Raw genomic sequence first — 23,220 nt, 5'->3', positions numbered from 1 at the left:
AGGTAGTGTTGATGTTTGGCTGGGGTTGAAGACAAGGAAATTGTAATGGTCCCACTGTCTGTGTAGTGTGTTATTTCTTCTGCTGTGCTTAGCAGAAAAGGATGATGATATTATTAATCCAAAGTTGGATGTTTTCTATATGTATAAAGCTCAGACACAGTGAGCCAAAGAAAATGACAATGTGTGCAAGAGAGTGCTTTTGATTATGGACCTTGTGGTCTTGGCTTAGTAAAAGGCTTCAAGGAGCTGAAAGAGAAAGAATTTGAAAGGCTGAGATGAAAGAGCTGGTGTAGTTTAAGAAACTAAATGAGTTCTAGATCTGAAAAAAGGTGGTACTATAGTGCGGTCACATACTAAATGCATATATGCAATTTGGATATCCTATATAATAAAGATGTGATATGCAAATTGACCCTCACACACTCACAAGGTGGCTGCCTACGACCAGGCTGGTGGGGGGTGGGGGGTGGTGGGCAGTTAGGGGCAACCAGGCCAGCAGAGGAGGGCAATTGGGGGCAACCAGGCTGTCAGGGGGGCAGTAAGAGGTGACCAGGCCAGCGGGGGGCAGTTAGGGGCGACCAGGCCAGTGGGGGGGTAGTTGGGGGTGACCACGCTGGCGGGGGAGGGGGCAGTAAGGGGTGATCAGGGGACAGTTAGGAGCAACCAGTCTGGCAAGTAGGGGGCAGTTAGGGGCGACCAGGCTGGCAGGGGGGGTAGTTAGGGGCGATCAGACCAGCATGCAGGTGAGCAATTAGGAATCAGCAGTCCAGGATTGTGAGAGGATGTCCAACTGCCAGTTTAGGCCCGATCCCCGGAATTGGGCCTAAACTGGCAGTCGGACATCCCCCGAGGGTCTCAGATTGGAGAGGGTGCAGGCTGGGCTGAGCGGGACCCCCCCGCCCCATGCACAAATTTCATGCACCGGGCCTCTAGTATATTTATAAAATGTTAGTGAAGTGTTAATGATCATCAACATATAGAGCCATTTTTTTTTTGACATGTACAGAATGAATAAAGGAGTATTAGCAAGAAAGTAACATTCTATGCAGGACTACGTCATTCAAGGTTATTGATGTCTTCTTTGCTCACCACTTAAAATCATCCACAGTAAGTACTGTCCTTTTAGAGATATTGTGTTAAGACAAAGGACTTGTTTGGGAAGATGATGAGCATATCATGAAATTCGTGGGTCATGGAATGGGGTCCCTTCCTTTTCAAGAGAAAGGTGAGCAGCAAAAATGTTGAGCTGACCAGACAAGCAGAGCTGAATGAGAACACGGACTAGTGAAGAGCACTAGCCAGACAAGATTCCAGTTCAGCAGTCACAGGAGATATTACAGCTTCCAGGAAGGAATAAGATTGCTGGGCTGTAAGATTTCCAGAATAATTAATTCCCAACAGTGTCCTGCTTGATGGAGAGACTCAGACCTCTGTCTAAAGAGCAAATTGCAACAAGAGTTAATTTTGCTTCTGAGGAAGTCTTTGTTCAGGTGGACAGTGCTGAGATGGTCCAGCGTCTTTTATAAACAGCCGCAGCCCTAAAGATAGATATTATGCAGGCCTAAGCTATAAGTGTGCACTTTAAACACAGCCTTCACCCAGATTTCATCTCAATCTGACTACTTTATTATTTTTCCTTTTTCCTGTTTTCCTTTTCCAGTCACTTGCAACCAGAAGAACAACCACCCTTCCTCATCCTTTCTAACAATTTTTGGAAAGAGATGAAAAATCCTTATATTGCATATAATGAAAGTTCTAAAAGCAGTGAATTAAACGTATTAGGCCCCAAAACGTGATCATATAGCCTAAAGTGAGAACTGCTTAGCGAGGTGGCTTTTTTGTTTGTTTGTTTGTTTGCCTGGCAAGGTTTTCTAATGAACTTGATCTCTTACACTTGGATAAATGTCTGCCACCTCCTGAAAGCATGAGATTTGCAATGAGAGAATTAAACAAAGGGTTAGATTTCAGAGCAAGAAAGAAAATGACGGTGACTGAGATAGAGGAGCAAATCTTGGAATGAGTGTACCAATGGAGAGAAAATAACGTAAAAGGTTCAACTTTCTGTTTTTTCCCCCTTAATTTGAAGAACAGTCCTATGAAGCATCAAGTTTATTTTTTTATTTGTTGTGCCATTTTTACTTCTTCTTGGCAGCCTCAAATCTCTAGTAAAATCTTTGCAATAGGAAGCTATTGTGTCATTGGGGTTGAGGTACTTTAGCTGCGAGCAGTAAAAGGAAATACAAGCATCCTCCTAGCACACCTCAGCTCAGCTGAGAGTTCCATTAGCTGGAACATGTGGAGGAGCCCTGGAAATTTATCCTCTAACCAACTACAAAATGAAGAGGGGCTGATAGCCAAGCTGAGAGCAACTAAAGCACATGGTGTTGTCATGACAGAAAAACAAGCCCTTTCTAAATCTATGCAGTATACCAAGGGAGAGAAAATAATGTACAAGGTTCAACTTTCTGTTGTTGTTTTTTCCTCTTAATGTGAAGAACAGTCCTGTTAAACATCAAGTTCATTTTTTATTCATTGTGTTATTTTTATTGGGGGATTTCTAATAGAATATTGGTACAATTCTCTCAGAAGCCTGAAAGATTAGGGAAAACCAGGTGATTGCAATCAGGATTACATTCAGGGATTAATTTTCTTGAATGCGTTTATTTAGAATATGAATTATAAATGTTGTATGATTTGTATCTGAGGTTAGAGATGTGTCTGTAAAATCACCCTTAAAATAAAGGCAGAGTATTAATTAATCATTCCATCTAGTGAGCTCAAATTTTCTCAGGGATTAATCATGATTATAAAGATCTTGATTATAAAGTAAAGATGCATATTTGTTTTAAAAAAAACCAAACTGGACATAGAAATGCACTAATATTTTAGTAAGCAAAAAATAAGGCATGCATTCTCCCCAGTTGTTAAAAATGTCATGTCAAAACAAGAATCATAGCTATATTATCTTATATATGTAAATATTTGATGAGATTCAGATTTAGATATTTATTGAGATATCCAAATTATTAAACTTGCTACACAACTTTTGTGATATATTATACTTGTCTTAACTAAACCAGTGATTAGTCATATAATTATTGTAACAGAACTCAAGCTGATTTTTCAAAGAGACAAGAATAAAATTCTTAAGTCCAAATTAGGTCAATGTTAGCAGGACAGGTATTCATATTTATTTACACATTGATTAGTAAGAAAATTACTTCTTTTGAAAGTATTGGGATAATGGGAAAGAAACTGGAAATATTTTGTTATATGGAGAAAGACAGTGACAAATCTTTCAGTTTCCATGACTTCCACTAAAATTATTCTTCACAGGAAAACCTAAGATTATTTATCAAGCATAAGGCACTCAGGCATTAAGTGAGGTAAAGTTGGATGTTTTATAACATTTAAAAATATATACATATCTGTTTGACTCAGTTGGTTGGAGCATCATCCCATGCACCAAAAGGTTGAAAGCTCAATTCGGGTCAGGACACATGCCTAGGTTTCGGGTTTGATTCCCATCAGGGTGCTTGGGGAGGCAATGGATCAATATTTCCCTCTGACATCGATGTCTCTCTCTCTCTCTCTCTCCCTTCCTTCCTCTCTCTCTCTAAAAATCAATAAAAACATATCCTCAGGGGAAGGATAAAACATATATGCATATATATATATATATATATATATATATATATATATATATATATCCTATATAATAAGAGAGGAATAAGCTAATTATCCATTACGCCATAACATCACAACCAATCTACAAGTGGTGGAGAGCTACAGGAGGGTTGGGCAGCAAGCTACAAGCAGCAGAGAGCTACAAGCAGCAGAGAGCTACCCGCAGCAGTGGGCAGGTGGCCAGTTGAGGCAAGCGGCAGTGAGCTGCTCACGCACAGATTCATGTGCAGGGCTGCTAGTCCTATATAATAAAAGCTTAATATGCTAAGTATCCGGTTGTCCAGTCAGGCGTTCAACCAATCAAAGCATAATATGCTAATGATATGCTAAAGCCACTCAACCACTCGCTATAATGTGCACTGACCACCAGGGGGCAGGCAGTTGACCTGTCAACCAGTTGCTCTGATGTGCACTGACCACCACAGGGAAGACGCTCCGACCAGTAGGTGAGTTTGCTGCTGGGGTCCGGCGGATCAGGACTAAGTGAGACTGACCAGACATGCCCTGGAGCCCTCCCACAGTTCCTCCCTGGCTGGCCAACATCCTGCGTCCCTCCCCAGCCCCAATTGTGCACTGGTGGGGTCCCTCAGCCTGGCCTGCACCCTCTTGCAATCTGGGACCCCTCATGGGGTGTTGGAGAGCCAGTTTCTGCCGGATCCCGCAGGCCAGGCCAAGGAACCCCACTGGTTCATGAATTCATTCACCGGGCCTCTAGTATATATGTATATATGTATATATGTATATATGTATATATGTATATATGTATATATGTATATATGTATATATTTGTTTGGGTAATGAAGAAAGTTAATTGCTTGCATCTTAAATCTCAAAGAAATAATCTGGAATATGAACACTAATTCCCAAATATATACCACTTGAGTCTGGTGTAGAAATCAGCTAAACAATTGGTTTATAATCAATTTCTCTCCTTTTATCAGGGGTAAGATCCAAGGGAAAGAAAGGAAGGTAGATGTTTCCGTGCTTTGTAAACATACTGGTAACTAAATCTTCTAGCAAATATTTGCTTAGGAGGAGAAACCTTATCTATGAATATTTTTAGCAGGATGTCTCTAGTTTATGATTGTTTTTGCTAAACAAATCTACAATCTGTGAATTTATAAGGTGTAGCTCTATGGCAAATGTCATATAAGCCACACAACTACATAAAGATAAAGTTATCTGAATCTTTCCCCTACATGTGGTAATCCATGTACCATACTTAGAAACCTCATCTCTTTTTCTGGGTTAGAAAGCCTGTATCCAATGCAGGAAAGAAAGCGTGTATTGTATTCTTGAAATCATTAATAAGCTTTGTATTGGGTAAGATATCTGATTTGTGTAAGGCTGATTGGACAATCAGTCTTTAAATTAGCTTAACCTTACTTAGTCAGCCTTTTGAAAATGTTGTATAGACTAAAAATAAAATGCCTGAAATAGTCCTAACTCTCACAAGTTGAAGAATGGTTACGGTACCTTTAACATAGCTATGAAGTAGACTAGGATATTGCCAATTAAATTAAAAATATGAAAGCAATTTAGTTTATGCAAAAATCTTCAAGGAATTCTATTAAATGCAAAATGAAAGTGCACAGTTCATGCTACAATTTTGTAAAATGTGGTGTACGAACAATGACAGGCACTAAACAAGTAAATGAAATTTTTTAATAATAGAATTATGATGGAGAGATTTTATTGTAAAGAGTCTGAGGAAGAGGATGTCAACGTAGGCAAGAAAACCGGTGTGGAAGTCCTTATAATTGTCAAAATAGAGTCATTACGATTTCACAAATATTCCGGTTCTCCTCACAGACACATGGCAGGATTGCACTTCTCTATTTTTTTTCAAGTTATTATTGGTCATGTGAATTTCTCTGGCCAATAGCATAACAAGTGATATGTGTCACTTCTGATACATGTTTTAAGATTTAATGAGTGATTTACCATGTTTGTTTCATGCTGCCTTGGTGACTATAGAAGCAACTGTTGAAATATAGCCTTTGTTAGCTGGGTCCCTAAGTGTCTACAATGAGAAGAGATCCCCTGTTCACCTCTGCAGTGCATTACGTCACTGAGATTTCGATGTGGCTTGTTCCTCAGGCATAACCAAGTTCATCTTGACTAACTGAGCAAGGAAAGGATAATGGGAGTCCAATGCCTTCATGGAGTAACATCTTTTAAACTATAACGAGCTAAGAAAAGTTTGTGCAAACGCAAAACTTTTTTACTACTACAGAATGCCAGTTGGGCACACACAGTAGGAATGGGCTTAACAATATTTCAGAGTAAGAAGCACATGATTATAGAAGGTAATGCTGAAGAAGAGAGTGGAATTAAAGGTGACTTGGATGTCTTATGCCTGACAGGGAAATGGGCAATGCCACCGAGAGTGAGATTACATAAGGGCAGAGGGAAAGAAAGTTTAGAATATTGCTTTTTACACACAGGCCATTAAATGTGTGTAGCTGATGCCAGGAAATGGGAATCTGAAATTCAGGAGAGAGGCCAGGACTAGAGAGAAGAGGGAGAAGAGAAATCAGCCTCACGTACACTCTAAACTGGGTCTTTTACATATAACCTCTGAATAATAATTACAATGTCACCATTTCATCCAGAGAACTGAATCACAAAGAGGTGTAGTTATCCAAATTTGGGAGTACAGGCCATAAAGGAACTAGTAGAAGGCAGGGAGATTATAGAAGGGAGGGTCAAGGAGATAATAAAACTTACTAATATACAAAAGAAAGGCAAAGGAAGCAGAACACTAAATAGGAAGAGAGACATTTTTAAAGCTAATTGAGAACAGTCTCACCGAGGTCACGGGGGAAATGTCAAGAAGTAATGGATCTGCAGAGAACACTAACTAGATTCATCATCCTCAAACTACGGAATTTTGCCTCTGGTTAACTTATGAGACGCAAACTGTGAAAAACACTCAGCTTTTAATATATTAATATTCTGAAGAACATTAAGCTGAACAAATCTCAAGGATGGGGTGTTTTATGAGCATCGCATCTCATGTTTGCCTGAATTAGAATCTAGGGGATTAAATAAATGCCACTACTAGGAATATTTTTTATTTCTTCAGATAAAAATGTCTAGCAAAGATGACCCAGCAGATGTTGAGTGAAGCCCTTAACAGGCCTATATCATATAGGTAAATTAATTTCACAAACTGCTCTCAAAAGAAATTTGAATCTCGGTGCTGATTTTGATGTGCCAATAGCACATGTTTCTGGGGGGTTATGATACTTAATGAGATGCATGGGAACCTCTGAATGGGATATATATTCAAAGTGATCTTCAGGGAAATCCTAAATTAGAATGTACTCTAAAAATTTAATTGATGGATCACATAGGTGAGGAACGATTATAAAAGCTATAACATAATGGAAGTTTTCCCCTCACAAGCATCAGGTAAGAACTTTAGGTCAAGGGCTCATCACATTTCTAGACTTATAGCAAGGCAATACTCATTAAAAATGTCAACATTTCTCTAAGGAAAAAAGATACTCTTTATATACAATTAAGGAGAAAATACTTGAATTTCTTATATTAACTATTTCCCAAAAAAGGCAGGATTTGGAGTAATGAAAGTACATATCTGTAGATATATTTTTTAAATTTAGATTGTTATATGCTTTTGCCAATTCCTGAGATATAATCAACAAGTCTTGGAAATATTGGATTCTATCATTAGAAAACAGCTTTGATTTGCCTGTTTTTTTCTTTCCACAGAGATTTCTACTTTTGTTGCTTTGTACTTGTGTTCTAAAAACTAGTGAAAGTTAAACATCAAGTACAGTTTTACCTTATAGAAGAATGCTTGCAGGCAGCTTTATTGTACAAATAGGGATTAAACCTAATCATTGAGATTACAAAATTTATTTAAAATACTTCATGATTAGTTATTAGTTGTCCAAGCAAAACCTACATTTTTACATAGCCCTTTTAGTCAAATTCACTCTCAGATACTTCTGGGAGTAATGCCTGCTGCATGTATGTCCCTTAAAACTAACAATTCAGAACATGATCATTTTTAAAATTAAAACATTTTGAACATTGTCTATCTTAATTATTTCCTTTATTTTCACCAAAATGTAAGTAAAATGAAACTCAATTTTTCCAATCAAGATAACATTTTATAACCAAGCTCCATGTTTTCAATGTTTGGCCATTATTTAATTAAATTCTGCCCTTTCCTTCAATTCTGTTTTAAAATTTGCATGTCTATTAAACACCTGCTTTAATTCATTATCTAATTATTTCCGTCTCTTGTAGATCTACATGTAACTTGTCCTTCCCTTCTTGCCTACTTCAATTCTAATTAACTTGGAAATTCAGCAGGCCCCTTATTACTACACTCTTCTGTTCTTCTTTGAAATAACATATTAGTGATCTCAAAATAGCTCTTCAAATTCTCTTTTATTTTTTTTTAATATTTTTATTGATTTCAGAGAGGAATGGAGAGGGAGAGAGAAACATCAATGATGAGAATCATTGATTGGCTGCCTACTGTTCGCCCCCTACTGGGGATCAAGCCCGCAACCAGGGCATGTGCCCTTGGCCGCAATTGAATCCTGGACCCTTCAGTCCACAGGCTGATGCTCTATCCATTGGACCAAACTTGCTAGGGCCTCTCTTTTCAATTGTGATAATTTATAAGAATAAACTAATTGATCCAAGGCCAACTATCAAAAAATGGCTGCATGACCTAAAAGAGAAATGTTAATTCTGTGTAATTTATTTTTTTTAAGATTTTTCATTGAATTTTAGAGTGAAGAAGGAAGAAGGAGAGAGAAACATCAATGTAAGAGTGAAACATCGATTGGCTGCCTCCTGCAGAGCACCCATACCTGGGATTGAGCTTGCAACGCAGGCATGTGCCCTGACCAAGAATCGAACCCATAAACTTTTGGTGTGTGGGGCGATGCCCAGCCAACTGAGCCACATGGGCCACGGCAATTTTGTATAATTTTTAATGTAATGTGTCCTATAAGTAGCCTTGATAATTAAAATAGTAACTTTCTACACAGTCATGTATATATGTTTGTACCTATCTGTGTGCCACTTTTTTTCCAGTAAGATTTTTAGATAGCTCCAAAGTATATGAAATAAACACGAAACATTCAAATAGACTACAAAATAAGGATGGGCAGTAATCTGACAAGGAGCAAGAGAAACAATAAAGTTAGCTGTGTCATTGCAAAAGGCTGCATTTCTTTCACAAAGGAAATATCATGTGTGAAATGGCCATAACACTTAAAATGTTATAAAGAAGCTGTGTCCACATGAAGAACCTGAAGAGCTTGACTTTTTAATGACAGATGGTGAACAGTAAGGTTATTTTCAACTTCTATCAATCATGGAGTAGAGAAGTTGGCAGTGCTATAACGCTCAAGACAATAAATACATTTATTGAGTACCCAGCTCACTGGTAAATAAAGTGGAAGAAATTCCATTAAAATGCTTCTTGACACATTTTTCACAGCAACCTACTGGTATTTTCTGCTCTATCTCTCAAGTTACTCAACATGATTATTTCCCAGGGGTTCTTTCCACATCACAGTGAGACACTTGCCTTCTGTTACCCGAACCTAGAAAGAGCTCATAGACTGGTGTCTAACCACATTCTCATTCACTGTTTATTGCCATCCCCCTCCAAGAACATTTTCCAGGTACAAGAAATGGATGTAGCAAAGAGATGTATATGTCAAAATGATCAGAAAAGTAAAATTTAAAATAGGAATAGGTTAAATGTTTCTGTATTCATTATAGTAAGGTGAAGCCTTAACTCCCAAGTTGCTAAAACAAACTTGGATAAAAGACTGTTGTCTTTACCATAGTTAATATTTGTGTTTTATTCAAAACAGATCACTTATATTCAGCTAATTTTTTTCTGCCCACAAATGATAAAATTGAAATGGAGATAAGGGGATGCAATAGAAGGATCGTCACTGTCAAGAGTAAGCCCCAGTCCAGGAGGAGAAACAATTCCAATGCACATGCAGCACATAATGAAGGATCACAAATCCCTTAAAGGATAGAAAATGTGGGCTCTCCAACCTCTATTCTATGCCTCTTTCATACTAGACATGATCTATTTGAAAGGCAGTAGGAAACATCCTGTGACCTCACAGAAAATGGACCCCTTGCCCAATCCTGCTGATCTCAATTACCTGCCACAGAGAACATGCCTAACAGATACACAAGTTGGTATTTTGGAAAAGAGAAATAAATGTGAGTTACAGCAGATGAGAGATGTAAGACTTGAGATGAATGTGAAAAGATGGATAGATGTTAGAGATATAAAGGGAAGGGAATTCCGCCCCCAGACAGACAAATGTGAATTAAAGCTTGAAGTAAGAATGAGCACAGCATGTATGACTTGGAATAGAGGAGACTGTTCTGCCTTCTAGGGAGAAGAAATACGGGTGTGATGGATCATAAAACCAGGCACAGGTTTCATGGAGTGAAATGAAAGAATGCCTTCAGGGACTAGCTTATTGGTTTCTTCATTTCCAGAATAAGGAAAAAATTAGTGTGAGCCAATAGTTTTACCTCTCAACTTTCTACCACCCACCCAAGTATGAAGGAGCACAGCCAATAACAGCCAAAGCAATCACAGCCAAAAACTTAAGTTACTTAAAAATATGCTAATATCCCACTCCTCCAGCTTTATAAATTCTCAGAAATCTTCACAAAGTTGGACAACTTGCTTGAGAATATTAATAATATTCTGTTCTAAAGAATATTAGTGAGAACTCAACATGAATTAGAATTTCCAATGGTTTTTTTCATGATCTTACAAATAAAACTTACTGTAAAACTTAATGGCAAACATGTAAAATGTTAAAATTCTAGGGGGGAAATCCCTATGTATTCAACTTATAATTTATTATTTTAGCTTTGGTTATCGCTGTTTAGTACTTGCAACAATTCTCAACACATTTAAACACTAAGTTACGGATGCAACTGTTTCAGGGCCTCAGTCTCCGATGGGTACCATCATGTCCTTTGATGAACATCTAAAGCCTCAGCACAAACCACTGGCTGCTATGTACAGTGGCTTTTATTCTTTGTTTTTATTTTTGAGAATGGTTTTATTCATTCTTCTTCAAAACAATCAGCAATTCTGTAATATATTATTAAAATTGGATGAGAAATACATACTGAATATTTTCTCATTTAGATTTATGTCTAGAGAAGCAAAAAATTAGCTGAATTGATATGAAACATGTCTTTTAAATCTTGGTGAAGTCTAGCAGTTGAAAATCTGCTTTGGGTAACATCTTAAAAAATGTATTCCAAAAATACTATACTCAGGCACATTTTATTTTATTTTAAAACTAGAGGCCCAATGCACAAAATTCATGCAAGGGCCCTGGCTCCAGCGCCCACCCACTGCAGCCCGGGGCCTCTGCTGCCGCCCCCCGACCGCTGCGGCTTTGTCCAGAAGGAAGGACGTCTGGAATGATGTCCAGTCTAATTAGCATATTATGCTTTTATTATTATAGATGCATTACTCCAAGACTTAAACAATATACTATCCATGCAACTTTAAAATAACATTATTTGGAAAATGCCTATGAGCTTAATGAGATATGCATTGATACTGCAATAAGGAGGAAGATATTGTACAAAAATAAAAAAGCAGGTCCTCTCATTTCCTTCCTTTTCCTTTTACATTGCTCTCAGGAAGCCCAGTGGCCCTGCTGCCTGCCCGGCCCCTGTGTGCAGAGTGCTGCACTCTGTGGGCCTCCCTGCCCCGAGTCAGCCTCCTCCTCACCATGCCCTGAACTACACTGTGATTGAAGCTTCTTAAAATCACTGCTGTGGTTTCCATCCAGTAATTACTAACAACGGCTAAATTAATGACATTGTTATGACACCACATGAAAAGAATCACCAAGCAAAACATGTTTTACTTTACTGCAACAAAAACAGAAAAACAATAATCAATGCTATAGCCTTTTTCTCTGCTGAGGGATTTAAGTAATTTCAAAGCAGCATTATGACTCTCATGAAATTATTAATATAATCCTATTTATTCATTTATTAAATTAGAAAATGTATCTCTCATCACCCCTTTCTTTATATAACCTAATAAGAAATACTGTGTATGTTCTTGTGTTGACAAGGGTTTAAAATCAGCATAGATTCAGTGTGGCTTAATTTACTTATTAATTCAATCACACAACAAATATTTATTAAGTATGTCCGATGGACCAAATGCTTGTTCTACACCTTGGAGATTCAATACTGAATAAAATAAGACCAAACAAACAAACAAACAAACAAACAAAAAAAACAGCCTTCGGGGAGTTTATATTTAACCTGGACAGACAATAAACAAACTGTGTATGTAGAGTGCACAGCCAGTGCTGACATTAAAAAATAAAGCAAAGCAGGGGACCATGGCCAGGTGGAGAAGGCGTGACCTTTTAGAAATAAAGAGAAGGTTTTTCTAAGAAGGCATCTCTGGGTCAAAACGCAGGGATGTGATGAAGTAGCCATGCAGAAACCTGCGAGAAGCCCTCAGACAATAGGTCTGCGAGTGCAAAGCCCCGCCTAAGGCAGGAGTGAGCCAGGGTCTGTGTTGTGTTTGCTTTGAAGAAAAGGAAGGATGGAGCGGCAATAGTAGGAAATCCAGCCAGGGAGGTCAGGGAGAAGGGTGAAAATTATATCTCGTTTCAATCCTAAGTCGACTTGTGGGTTAGATGAGAGCTGCTGGAGGGCTTGGGGCAGAACAGTGATGAGATGGCAGGGCCTTGTAGGAGAATCACCCGGCCTCTCTGCTGAGAAGGGTCTGGGGAGGGGCCTGCGTTACAGCAGCAACACTAGCTGAGAGGCCACTGCACAGTAAGCCAAGTGTGCGAAGATGGAGCCTTGGACTAGGGTGTTGGTAGAGATGATGGAAAGAAGAGATTGAATTTTATGTTTATTTGAAAGAGGTTAAAAGATCTGGTGAGGATGCGATGTAGGGGGTGTCATCAAAATTGACCTGAAGGTTTTAGTTGGAGCAGCTGAGATGGAGAAGCCCATAAGAGCAGCTGGACTGCGGCAGAGTATTTTTTAAAAATGCAAATTTTCAATATGGATGAAGGCAGCAGGGGGGATTTTCACTTTCTATTTTATCTTTTCAAAAATGTCTGCATGGTCCATAAATTACAACAGTAATCAGATTGTCATTTAAAATAATAGGTAAAATTTTGCATATGTTTTTATGTACAGCTTTCTAATACATGCGTAACAAAATGCTTGAATAACTCTGTAAGTTTTATAATGAAAAGAAATATATTCTATTTAAAACCCCTTTTAAGTGAAGAAAAAGACAGACTTTGCTGCAGTAGAAAAGCACAAGGTTTCCCCAGAGAAATCTGAATTTGGATCCTGCTTCTGCTACTTTTTATTATGTGTTACATTTGGGCATATTTATTCATATTTTAAAATTTAGTGTTCTCTTTAAATATTTAAAGAGATAAATATTAATATATATATTTAGTTGTACTGCTTTATTTATTGTGAAGTTAAATAAAATGCAGTACATAGAACACTCAGTATATTGCCTAGTAATCATAATCAAAATCACAATAATAATATGACAAAACACATTCATGAAAATGAAAATAAAAACAATAATTTATCTCTGTGTATAAAGGATAGGCATCATGTGATAAGAACTTTACATGTATCATCATGTTAGATCTTTACAGAAAACTCTAAGGTAGGCATATTATTATCCCATTTTACAAATAAAGAAAACTTTAAAAGAAAAAAAAAACTTCACAGGTAGAAGATAGTTATTTATCTGAAAATGAAAGCACCTGAAGGCATAGATTCAAGGCTGCAAGTCCATGGAGTTTTAACCTACAGAAAGTTTAATGCCTTCCCTGAACCAACAAATCCCTGGAATATTAAATTAATATTTCTCAGTGCTCTATTTGTATTAGACTTTGAGTTGAAACTTGGGACAGCAAAAAGTTGACCCAGATAATTGGAGATGGCATTAAAGATGAATTCCATCATTCAGGGAGGACTAGAAATGAAAGAAACCTGGAAGCCAAAGTGCGTACAGAGAGTGGAGCAGCAGTTTATTAAACATCGCACATTATTCTTGATCTGTTTTTTTTTCTGAAATAGACTTGTTGAAAAGCAAAACAGTTTGTGTTTACATAATTTTTACTTATTCTCCATGATGGCTAGATATAAAAGTTTTTAAATTTGATATTTAAATGTAAAAATTATATTTATCAATAATAGCTAGACTATGAGTCCAGTTGCTTGGTCAAATACCACTCTAGAAGTTGCTGTGAAGGTATTTTATAGATGTGATTAACATCTATATTCAGTTGACTTTAATTATTTGTTTTAATTTATCTTTCTTATTGAAAAGTATTAGAGATGTCCCCCTTTTCCCCATTGACCCCTTCTTGCCCTCACCTGCCCCCCACACCAAGCCTTTATCACATTATTGTCTTGTCCATGGGTTATGCATATATGAATACAAGTTCTTTGGTTAATAAAGCAGATTACCAGTAACATGAGTGGGCTTCATCTAATCAGTTGAAGGCCTTAAGAGCAAAACTGAGGTTTCCTTGAGAAGAAGACTATAACATACAGATCCTGCCAGTGTTTCCAGCTGCCTGCCCTGCCCTACAGAGTTTGGACTTGCCAGCCCCAAAAATCATGTGAGCCAAATCCTAAATACAAATCTCTTCATTTAATATATTTGCGGATGTACATGCACCCTTTTGTTCTGCTTCTCCCTGACTGGTATATGTTCTGTTTATGTACTTTAGTATTACTAAGATGTGCACCAAGTTTATTTCTTCATAGACTTTCAAGATCTCATAAGAATTTTTATAAAATAATATAAAAAACATAAACTGTAGGAGAAAAGCTAAGGAGTTACTAAAAAGTGACAAAGGGGTATTGTAATGGTTATGTTTTGTTGGCTTTACTAATCATCTACCTAGTATGAATTGCAAGCTTTCCTTTCCTATGGCATACCCTGCCCCTCATCCTCGTGGCTTCTGATTTTAAGAAAGAGCTAAAATCAACCTCATGATCTGGTACAGGGGAATGTCTTGACTGGCTGGGTGTTTCAGGGGTGGCAGATGGGATCTGAGCCTGTCCAATTAGAATGGATTTCAGGACTCTTGCTTTGAAGGCAGGGGAACAAATACCATTTCTTTGTCCTCACTGGACACGAATAAAGATGCATACAGCCACAGCAGCTGTTGGCAGATATATCACCGCCACAAGGGAAGCCAGTTTGAAGATGAAGATAAATTTTACACTACAGTAGACAAAGCAGAAAAATCGGGGGAAAGAAAAATATCACACAGATTTTTAGTGACATCAATGAGCTCTTCATTCTAAATTTTGTGAGTCAATAACATCTCTTATTACTTAAGCAACATTAAATTGGTGCTTCAGTTACAACTAAAATAATTATGTCACTATACATAAATATTTTTAAACATGTGCATTGCTAGATATTTACAAACATTACTGAATAAATGATATCTTCAAGCTTGATTATGAGGGATTTTAGTTATTTTACATATTTCTTAAGACTTTTAACTATTTATTTCAAGTCCAGTTTTATACTTTTGGGTAAAAATGATAGATTATAAATATATATCTATATTCATAGGTATGTAAGTAAAGATATTACTTTTCCCTCTTTTATTACTTTAATTCTTAAACCTGTTTAAAGAGGAAATCTTTAATCTCTCAAATTCCTACTGTTACCAGAATTCTGTACTAGAGTGAAGTTTATCTTAGTGAACATATGAAAAAAAAAACTATCTACATATAACAGGGATTTAAAAAACTATTTTTCTCACAGTTCAAAATCACTATCACACACTTATCAATAAGGAAGTTTTGTTTCAAAAAAAAAGTAAACACTGTCCAACTCAGGGGTTGAGCATTGACCTATGAGCCACGAGGTCATGTTTTGATTCCAGGTCAGGGCACATGCCCAGGTTGTGGGCTCGGGGCTCGGGGCTCGATCCCCAGTATGGGGTGTGCAGGAGGCAGTTAATCAATGATTCTCATCTTTGATGTTTCTACCCCTCTCTCCCTCTCCCTGAAATCAATAAAAGTATATTTTTTAAAAAGGTAAGCACTATTTGGTCTTTTCATGAAACTGACCAAAACTAAATCTTAAGCAGCAGTTTTCTTCCCTATTGCACTGAGAATCTACAAATAATGATTTTGTTTTTCAAGAGATTGTAGAAATTGGTCTTTTACATATTAGGTTTTAATATTTAATTCTGTTTAGCATATATTTATGAACAAGAATATACTTGATAAAATAATTAGAAAAGTTAATCCAGGCACAGAGGGGAAATATTCATTTCCGTATAAAATGGAGAAAATTTTTAACAAATGTAAAAAACAAGAATGCCAAGCTCTATTTCAGACCCCCAAGGAAATAAAGCGCTAAGATTAGAATGCAAAAGCAACTCTTATTCATTAGAGAATAATGTGGTAAGATATCATTCCTTTTCAAAATGCATGAACTGTTGAATAATTGAGTATAGTCGGTCATGTAGAATTAAACTCCATACAAAAACAGGAAAAAGATCTGAAAGGATTCTGTAGCAAAGTGGAGAAAATCATAATATTCACTGTAAATACAAATGTTTTGTAGAACTAAAATTTTAATATTTCCAAAGTTGGAGAAGAACATCTAACCTGTCCTGTGTTTAGCTGTATAGATATATAACACATTTGTGTTAAGCCATATATACGGCTTATTTAAACTATAAATATATAGATATAAAATTATTGTGATAAATATATATTTTTACATAAAACTATACTTTTAAATCTTTACTACTGCTAGCCAATGTTACATTATACATGCAGATTATTAGTGTTCTTAGTTGTACTTCCTCAATGGCCAAACTGAGCATTTAAAAGATTAAACATGTCAAAAGATTTGGAAGAAACAAATGAGAATGTTGAAGCTCTGGTCAAATCACTCTTTTCTTCATCTCTGGTGGGCATCACAGATGTTGAAATGAGTCTACAATAAACTATTGTATCCAGGACGCAACCTCTATCATCATTACCCAATAGTATCAGATGTTAATAGGCCACAAATACAATTTTACATTTAAGTGAATGATACCATTTATAATCATATGAAGAACACTATGACTTTTGTAGTTTACTATTTTTTAATTTAGTTGATTGCTAAAAAGATTTTACCATTTATATTCTCTGAATATTTAATTTTTCTAATCATAATTTTTCCTAAATGTTAACTCAGTATTAATAGCTAGTTTTATATAAGCCCAAACTCAGTCTCTTTGATATTAAAAAAAGACAATTAAAGCAATAAAAAATCTACCCATAGGCAAGAGAGACAGAAAATTAAATATTTGTTTTTAGGTAGTATGAACAAAAACACAAAGTTATATTTTGACTAATTATTGCCACTGATTTCCATATAGCCACAAGCTTTCCACTGTCAGTTTTGACTGATTTTTATCTCATTCAATAATATTTTCCATTTTTGCCTTTGTTTTTTAAAATATATTGGGGTGACATTGGTTAATAAAATTATATAGGTTTCAAATGTACAATGCTATAACATAATCTGTATATTTCATTGTGTTTATCATCACCCAAAGTCAAATATTCCTATTTTTTGCCTTTGTTTTAATTTATAGTAATTTTGTCAATTTGATACTTAAGTCATATATCTAAAAAAGTAAAATAATAGCTAAAAAGATCAAATAAATTAACAAGAATGAGTAAGTTTACATATCAATAAGCCTGATTTGATATACCTTATAGTTAATAAATTAAATTATATCTTTATTATATCATTTGTAGCAGTCAAGTTTCTAATGTAAATGTCCTAATTTTCTAAATGACATAGACAAAAGTATTGGTATAATCAGTTTATGAAGGCTCTCACTATTATGAAACTTAAATAAATGATAATTGGATTTGTGCAACATGGGAGCAGCAGCCACTGACTTAACTTTATTAAAGAGTGTTATTTCATGAAATTTAACCTTAATGTGATTCACCTTTCAAAAGTTGTAAACTGATTTGATTTCAAAGTTACAAACTGAGCTGCTTTTCACACCCATAGATACACACACACACACACACACACACACACACACACACTCTTACTCTTTGCAAATCTTTGGTTTGTGTAGACATATTTATTAGACAAAGTCTTATGAATTCAGTAGCACACTTCTGAAACTATAAGGAAATAACAGATGTTGCTATCTCATAAACAAATTCTGAAGAAAATTTCAAAAGGGAGTTTTGAAAAATTATTTGAGTAATAGCAACATAATTGGATTTCATTTATCACCTCTAAAGGTGATTCATTTGGAGGCACAGTATCTGTTATGGCAGCTTCAAAAAATATGAATCTCATTAGTTTGTAATTAGATATTAGGATGTAACCTAGTTTGAAGGAATTTCTTGTATAGTTCATAAATGTGTTTTTGCACTCAATGAAATGAGATGTTTAAATACCTGAACATAATATTCAACTGAGATAAAAGAAGCTTCGGCTAGTTACAGGTGTTAGGTGAAACTGCCCTACTAAATTAGCTGCTACAAAAAAATGTTCCTTTGGTTAATGCAACCCATCAGAACATTCAGAGCAGAACATTTCTCCATGAGGAGAAATGCAGATGTGATGTATTATGTACCTTCTCTACAATGCTACACAAAAAAGGCACTTGCTTTTGCAATGGCAATTTAGAGGTTCAAATGAGAAGAATAAGGCATGTTTGAAAAAAATAGCTCAAGACGGGATGAAGCATGAAAATATTCTAAACAGAATCATTGTTTTAATGATGTTGAAAATACCATGCCTTCTCTACCATTTCTATTCTTCATGATACTCAGTTCTCACTTCAGCCTGTGCTTACCAAATAGATGATTAGCTGGATAAGAAACATAGAGTCATGATGCCATAAGTTATACAAAATTTTGTTTTTAAATAAAGTGAGTATTTAAGGCAAAAACATAATTTTTATCCTTAAACTTAAATGAATATCATTTTCAATGCTGGTTATATATTTTATAATGCAGTATTCTATATAGAATGTCACAGTTTTGACAGTATATTTTATCATTTTACTTTATCCTATTTTATTATTTTTTCTGCATTTTATCATTTTAGTTTTTTTCTCCTCATTTTATTGTTTTAGACTTTTTAACATTATGTTTTACTGATTTCAGAGAGAAAGCGAGAGGGAGAGAAAGATGGAAACATCAATGATGAGAGAGACTCATTGATTGGCTACCTCCTGCATTCCCCCCACTGGGGATCGTGCCCACAACCTGGGAATGTGCCCTGACGGGGGATCGAACCATGACCTCCTGGTTCATAGGTTGACATTCAACCACTGAGCAATACTGGTAGGGCTTATTGTTTTAGGCATTTTATGGAAAGTTTTAATTTCCTTTATTTTTTAATGTTGATGTGATATTTTGTGTTATTTTTTCCTCTGTTCTTTCCTATTTTTATTTATAACTCCAACATCATTTAGTCTGGAGAAGAAAGTTCAAGAAATTATAAGAGTAAATAAGTAAACCTATACCAGTTTTCTGGTTGAAACCTTACAGTGGTTCTCAACCTTCCTAATGCCGCGACCCTTTAATACGATCCCGTTAAGGTTACGTCCACATTAGACAAACTGTCCTGACAGTTCCTCATGTTGTGGTGACCCCCAACCATAAAATTATTTCCGTTGCTACTTCATAACTGTAATTTTGCTACTGTTATGAATCATAATGTAAATATCTTGATATGCTATATGTGGTTTCCGATGGTCGCGACCCACGGGTTGAGAACCGCTGCTTAGGACATGCACTTCAAAGGATTGTGTCTCCATTATTAATAGCATTAAGTTAAATAAGAATAATCTTTACAGAATAGTCACTTTACCTGCGGAAGTTGGCTCTTCCTCATCTGAGGCTACAGTGTCGGGGGGAGCAGAGGGAGAGAGAGAGACAGAAAAAGAGAGATTGAGATTTCATATTTCTAAACAATGACCACAAGTTCTTAACTTGAAATTCAGTGTATATATTAGAAATCTGTCATTAGATAATTAGGTAATGACAGATTAGTGGGTATTTACATTAAATTAACAATTATATACTCATACTTCAAAATATGTATATATTGGAAAAGACCATTCTGATGTATAAATTTGATTTTTCTTTCCTTTTGCAAATAAGATTGACCTTATTTAGAGTGTAATTATTATAACTAATATTGTTTAAAATATGTTATACATATCATGAAAATACCCCAGTCAACCACTTTGTTGGAACTTTTTATTAGCAAAAAAGAATTAAGTTGTTCCATGAGATAGAAATTATAAATAAGATAAAAGTTATTAAACCTTAAGAGTGAGACAGAATCACTTTGGTCGTTGGTTAAGCAGAAATATTCCAGTTCTGCCCGGGGCCCCTGTCACACATATATACGCACCACACACACAACACACTCACGTCTACCACATATCTCACGACTCAGTAGTAGTGATTCTTTGCTGAGGCCACAGGAACCTTTATTATAAACTTACCCCATGTGTTTTTGACACAAGAATTCGACAGCCCACTGCAGCAGATAAACATGGATATTATGATAGGAGAGGCCATCAGATGAAAATACAACTTTATGTCAAAGCTGTAGTTCTCAACCGTGAATCTGTATTAGAATGCCAACTCTGGGTCCCCTCTCAAGCCAGTTAAGTCAGAATCTCTTTCAGCAGCACCAAATTCTAGCCAGGACTGAGATATGACTAAGTAACATCAATACAAGGTAACAGGAACTGTAACTCAAAGTGTGAATCATTCTGATTTCTGTTTTTAAAGGGAGCAGCAAGACTCCAGGGAAATGATCGATGGCTGGATGTATGTGGGGGTGGAGCATGGTGGTTACAATAGTGAAAAAAGAGTTTATCTGAAGTAGCTTTACAATTTTTCCTAGAATCCACCCCATCGCCTTTATCCTAATAGACACTCTGTGAGTAGGTATTTCAGCTCCGTGTGCAAGTGCAGCTTACCCCGAATATTACTCTTGAAATATGTGACACCAGCCAGCACTATTTCATTTGATTCATGAAGTTTTAAAATAAAAATTTACTCAGCTGAATTGCTTATAAAGGAGCTTTGTTCCCAGGTGATTCGTTAATCAAGGTAGCCCTGTGCAACCAGGGAGCAGTCTCCACTCTTTCCCGTTAAGGTTACGTCTGCACAGAGTCCACATTAGACAAACTCACTTTGTGTCCTGACAGTATTTTCCTCTCACGCTGCTTGGCTTGTCTCCTTGGCACGTAAACAAATGAAGAGAGCAAGCACAGTTGGCATGCATGGCGTGGAGAACATAAATATTTAAAAAGCTGTAAGCTTCTTTATCACGTCCAAAATATATCATAACATGTTCAGAGAGGAAAATTATTGGTAACTTCCAGGAATTCCTTTTTTAAGAAAAGACCATAGGAGTTTGTGGAAGTGCTGACTTAGATGGGTTGTTGTCAGTAAGAGGCTGGAGATTCAAAAAGGGGGGGGGGGCACTTATGACTAATCACTTTATATGTGGAACTCAATTTATAAAGCAACCAATGAGATGAAAATTACTCTTATTTGAAAGATGAAGATAATGATGTCAGAGTGACTGGGCAATTTGTCTAAGGTCAATTGCATTTGAGCTCATGTCAGTGTGACTTTAAAACCAAGCTCTTTCCACTCTGCCTTAGTGTCTCAAAAAGTGCTGATTCCATATCCACTGAGAAAAAGTGAAGAAGGCAGAAATGGTCATGAAACCAGGACTGACTAGAGCTCTGATAATGTTAGTCGAACGTAAGCACATGGGTGAAAACACACACACACACACACACACACACACACACACACACACAAATAAAACACCTGGATGTAGGGTCTGAGAGAGAAAACCCCTTGAAAAATAAAGCTCCTCTTGGGAAACTTCAAGCCCCCTCCCATCCAGGGCTAGATATAGGAAGGTGAAATCGTGACTATGGAGTTAAATAAAATATCCTAAGTTTGTGATGCCTAAGGAAGATTAAGCCTAAGTTTTATTCCTTAAGCATTTATGGATATGCAAGGAATTTTAGGAAAGAATGAGCAAGCACTGAAGTAAACACAGTTTCAATTTTATAGGAGTCCTGGCAATTAGAAATGCCTTAAAACTAAAGCTCCTGGGGCAACTAGTATACTAACCTACACTTGAACCAATAATACCTGAAAGCTTCCTTTTTACAAATTAACACATTAGAGTCAAAAGGTATACAAGTCTGCATAAAACTGTATTCCTATGCATCATCCCTATGGTTTTGGTTCCTTGTAATATGCAGATGTCAGTAGCCAATATTTATGCTACTATAATATGTGTGTGTGTGAGTGTGCACACACACACTCACAAAAGCACATAGAAGGGGTAACATTGGTATTAATTCACTGTTTCCATGATCTCTGACAAAGATGGCTTTGTACGCTAATTGAATTACTAACCAAAGTGTCATGAACTATTAACAGATGGCAGCTAGATCCTCACAAGTACATGTAAGCCTCAAAATGGGCACAAGAAGCCTATTTGGTGATATTTAAGTGAAGTAAGTATCACAGAAGGTATGAAAGTCAGTTTCATATGCAAGTTCCTCTAATCCTGAAAACTGAAAATACATGCACCAAGCAGAATGAACATAAACTAACAAATGATTCTGTATGTTGGGGTCCAACCCCAGCAGGTCCAGGGGTTCCTAAAGGTGTGGACAGAGTCTGGGAAGAAGGAATGACACAGAGACAGCATTCAGTTGGTCAACAGCCTAGCCAGGTTCTCTAGCCAGGTTTTAGCCAGGTTCTCCAGCCAGGTTCAGTCTTTATTGTCCTGTTACATCTGTATTTATACCAGTTGATTTTAATTTTATCCATTCTATTCCAAAGGTTACGGCGTTTGTTATCTCCATTCCAAGGTCACTACTCTATTGTTCTGTTAAGCTACAAGGAAGTAACTGAAGGAGATTATCCTAAGTGATTGTTTGTAGTTAAAGTGATTAATTACCCGCCTGGCACTTAGTTAAGGGGTTTTATTCCCTTCCTTAGTCCTGTTAATCTCTAACTCCAGGGAAAAAAATCCCTACCTTGGGAAACAACCTCTCTCAGAGAGGTGGCCTTGGTTAAAACACATAGCGCTAAGAAGGGGAGCAAACATTTTAAGAACACTATGCCATATACGCCAGGTCCCTTGAAACATATGCTGTGCAGATGTTTCTTCCCTGCAGCGATTGTGTCAAGCAGCAAGGATGGACCATCTTCCAGCATCTGTATTGCTCTGCCTGGTCCCAATGCAGAAGGGTGCATGGAAATTATGGTGATAAAAAAAGGCATTATATATATATATATATGATATACAGAATTTAGGTAAGTCATTGCCCATCGCGAATAACCCTGGGTGTTTGTTAAAATGCCCCAGATCCACTGAATTTGAATTTGGGGTGTCAG

General features: G+C 36.5%; 1 protein-coding gene across 2 annotated transcripts in view; it reads right to left on the bottom strand.

The window, feature by feature from the left end:
• Positions 1–23,220, bottom strand: part of EDIL3 (EGF like repeats and discoidin domains 3) — a 396,406-nt gene that overhangs the window by 221,761 nt on the left and 151,425 nt on the right. Inside the window, exon 3 of one of the 2 annotated variants that reach the window (XM_006081235.3) lies at positions 19,637–19,666. The exons of the other annotated variant lie outside the window; for it this stretch is intronic. Within the exon in view, the coding sequence (XP_006081297.1) occupies positions 19,637–19,666 (30 nt within the window). The remainder of the gene's footprint in view (positions 1–19,636; positions 19,667–23,220) is intronic. 2 annotated transcript variants of the gene reach the window in all.

Source organism: Myotis lucifugus, unplaced genomic scaffold (assembly GCF_000147115.1).
Source record: "Myotis lucifugus unplaced genomic scaffold, Myoluc2.0 scaffold_0, whole genome shotgun sequence".
NCBI classification, from domain to species: Eukaryota; Metazoa; Chordata; class Mammalia; order Chiroptera; family Vespertilionidae; genus Myotis; species Myotis lucifugus.
This window is presented reverse-complemented; position numbering and strand designations above follow the sequence as displayed.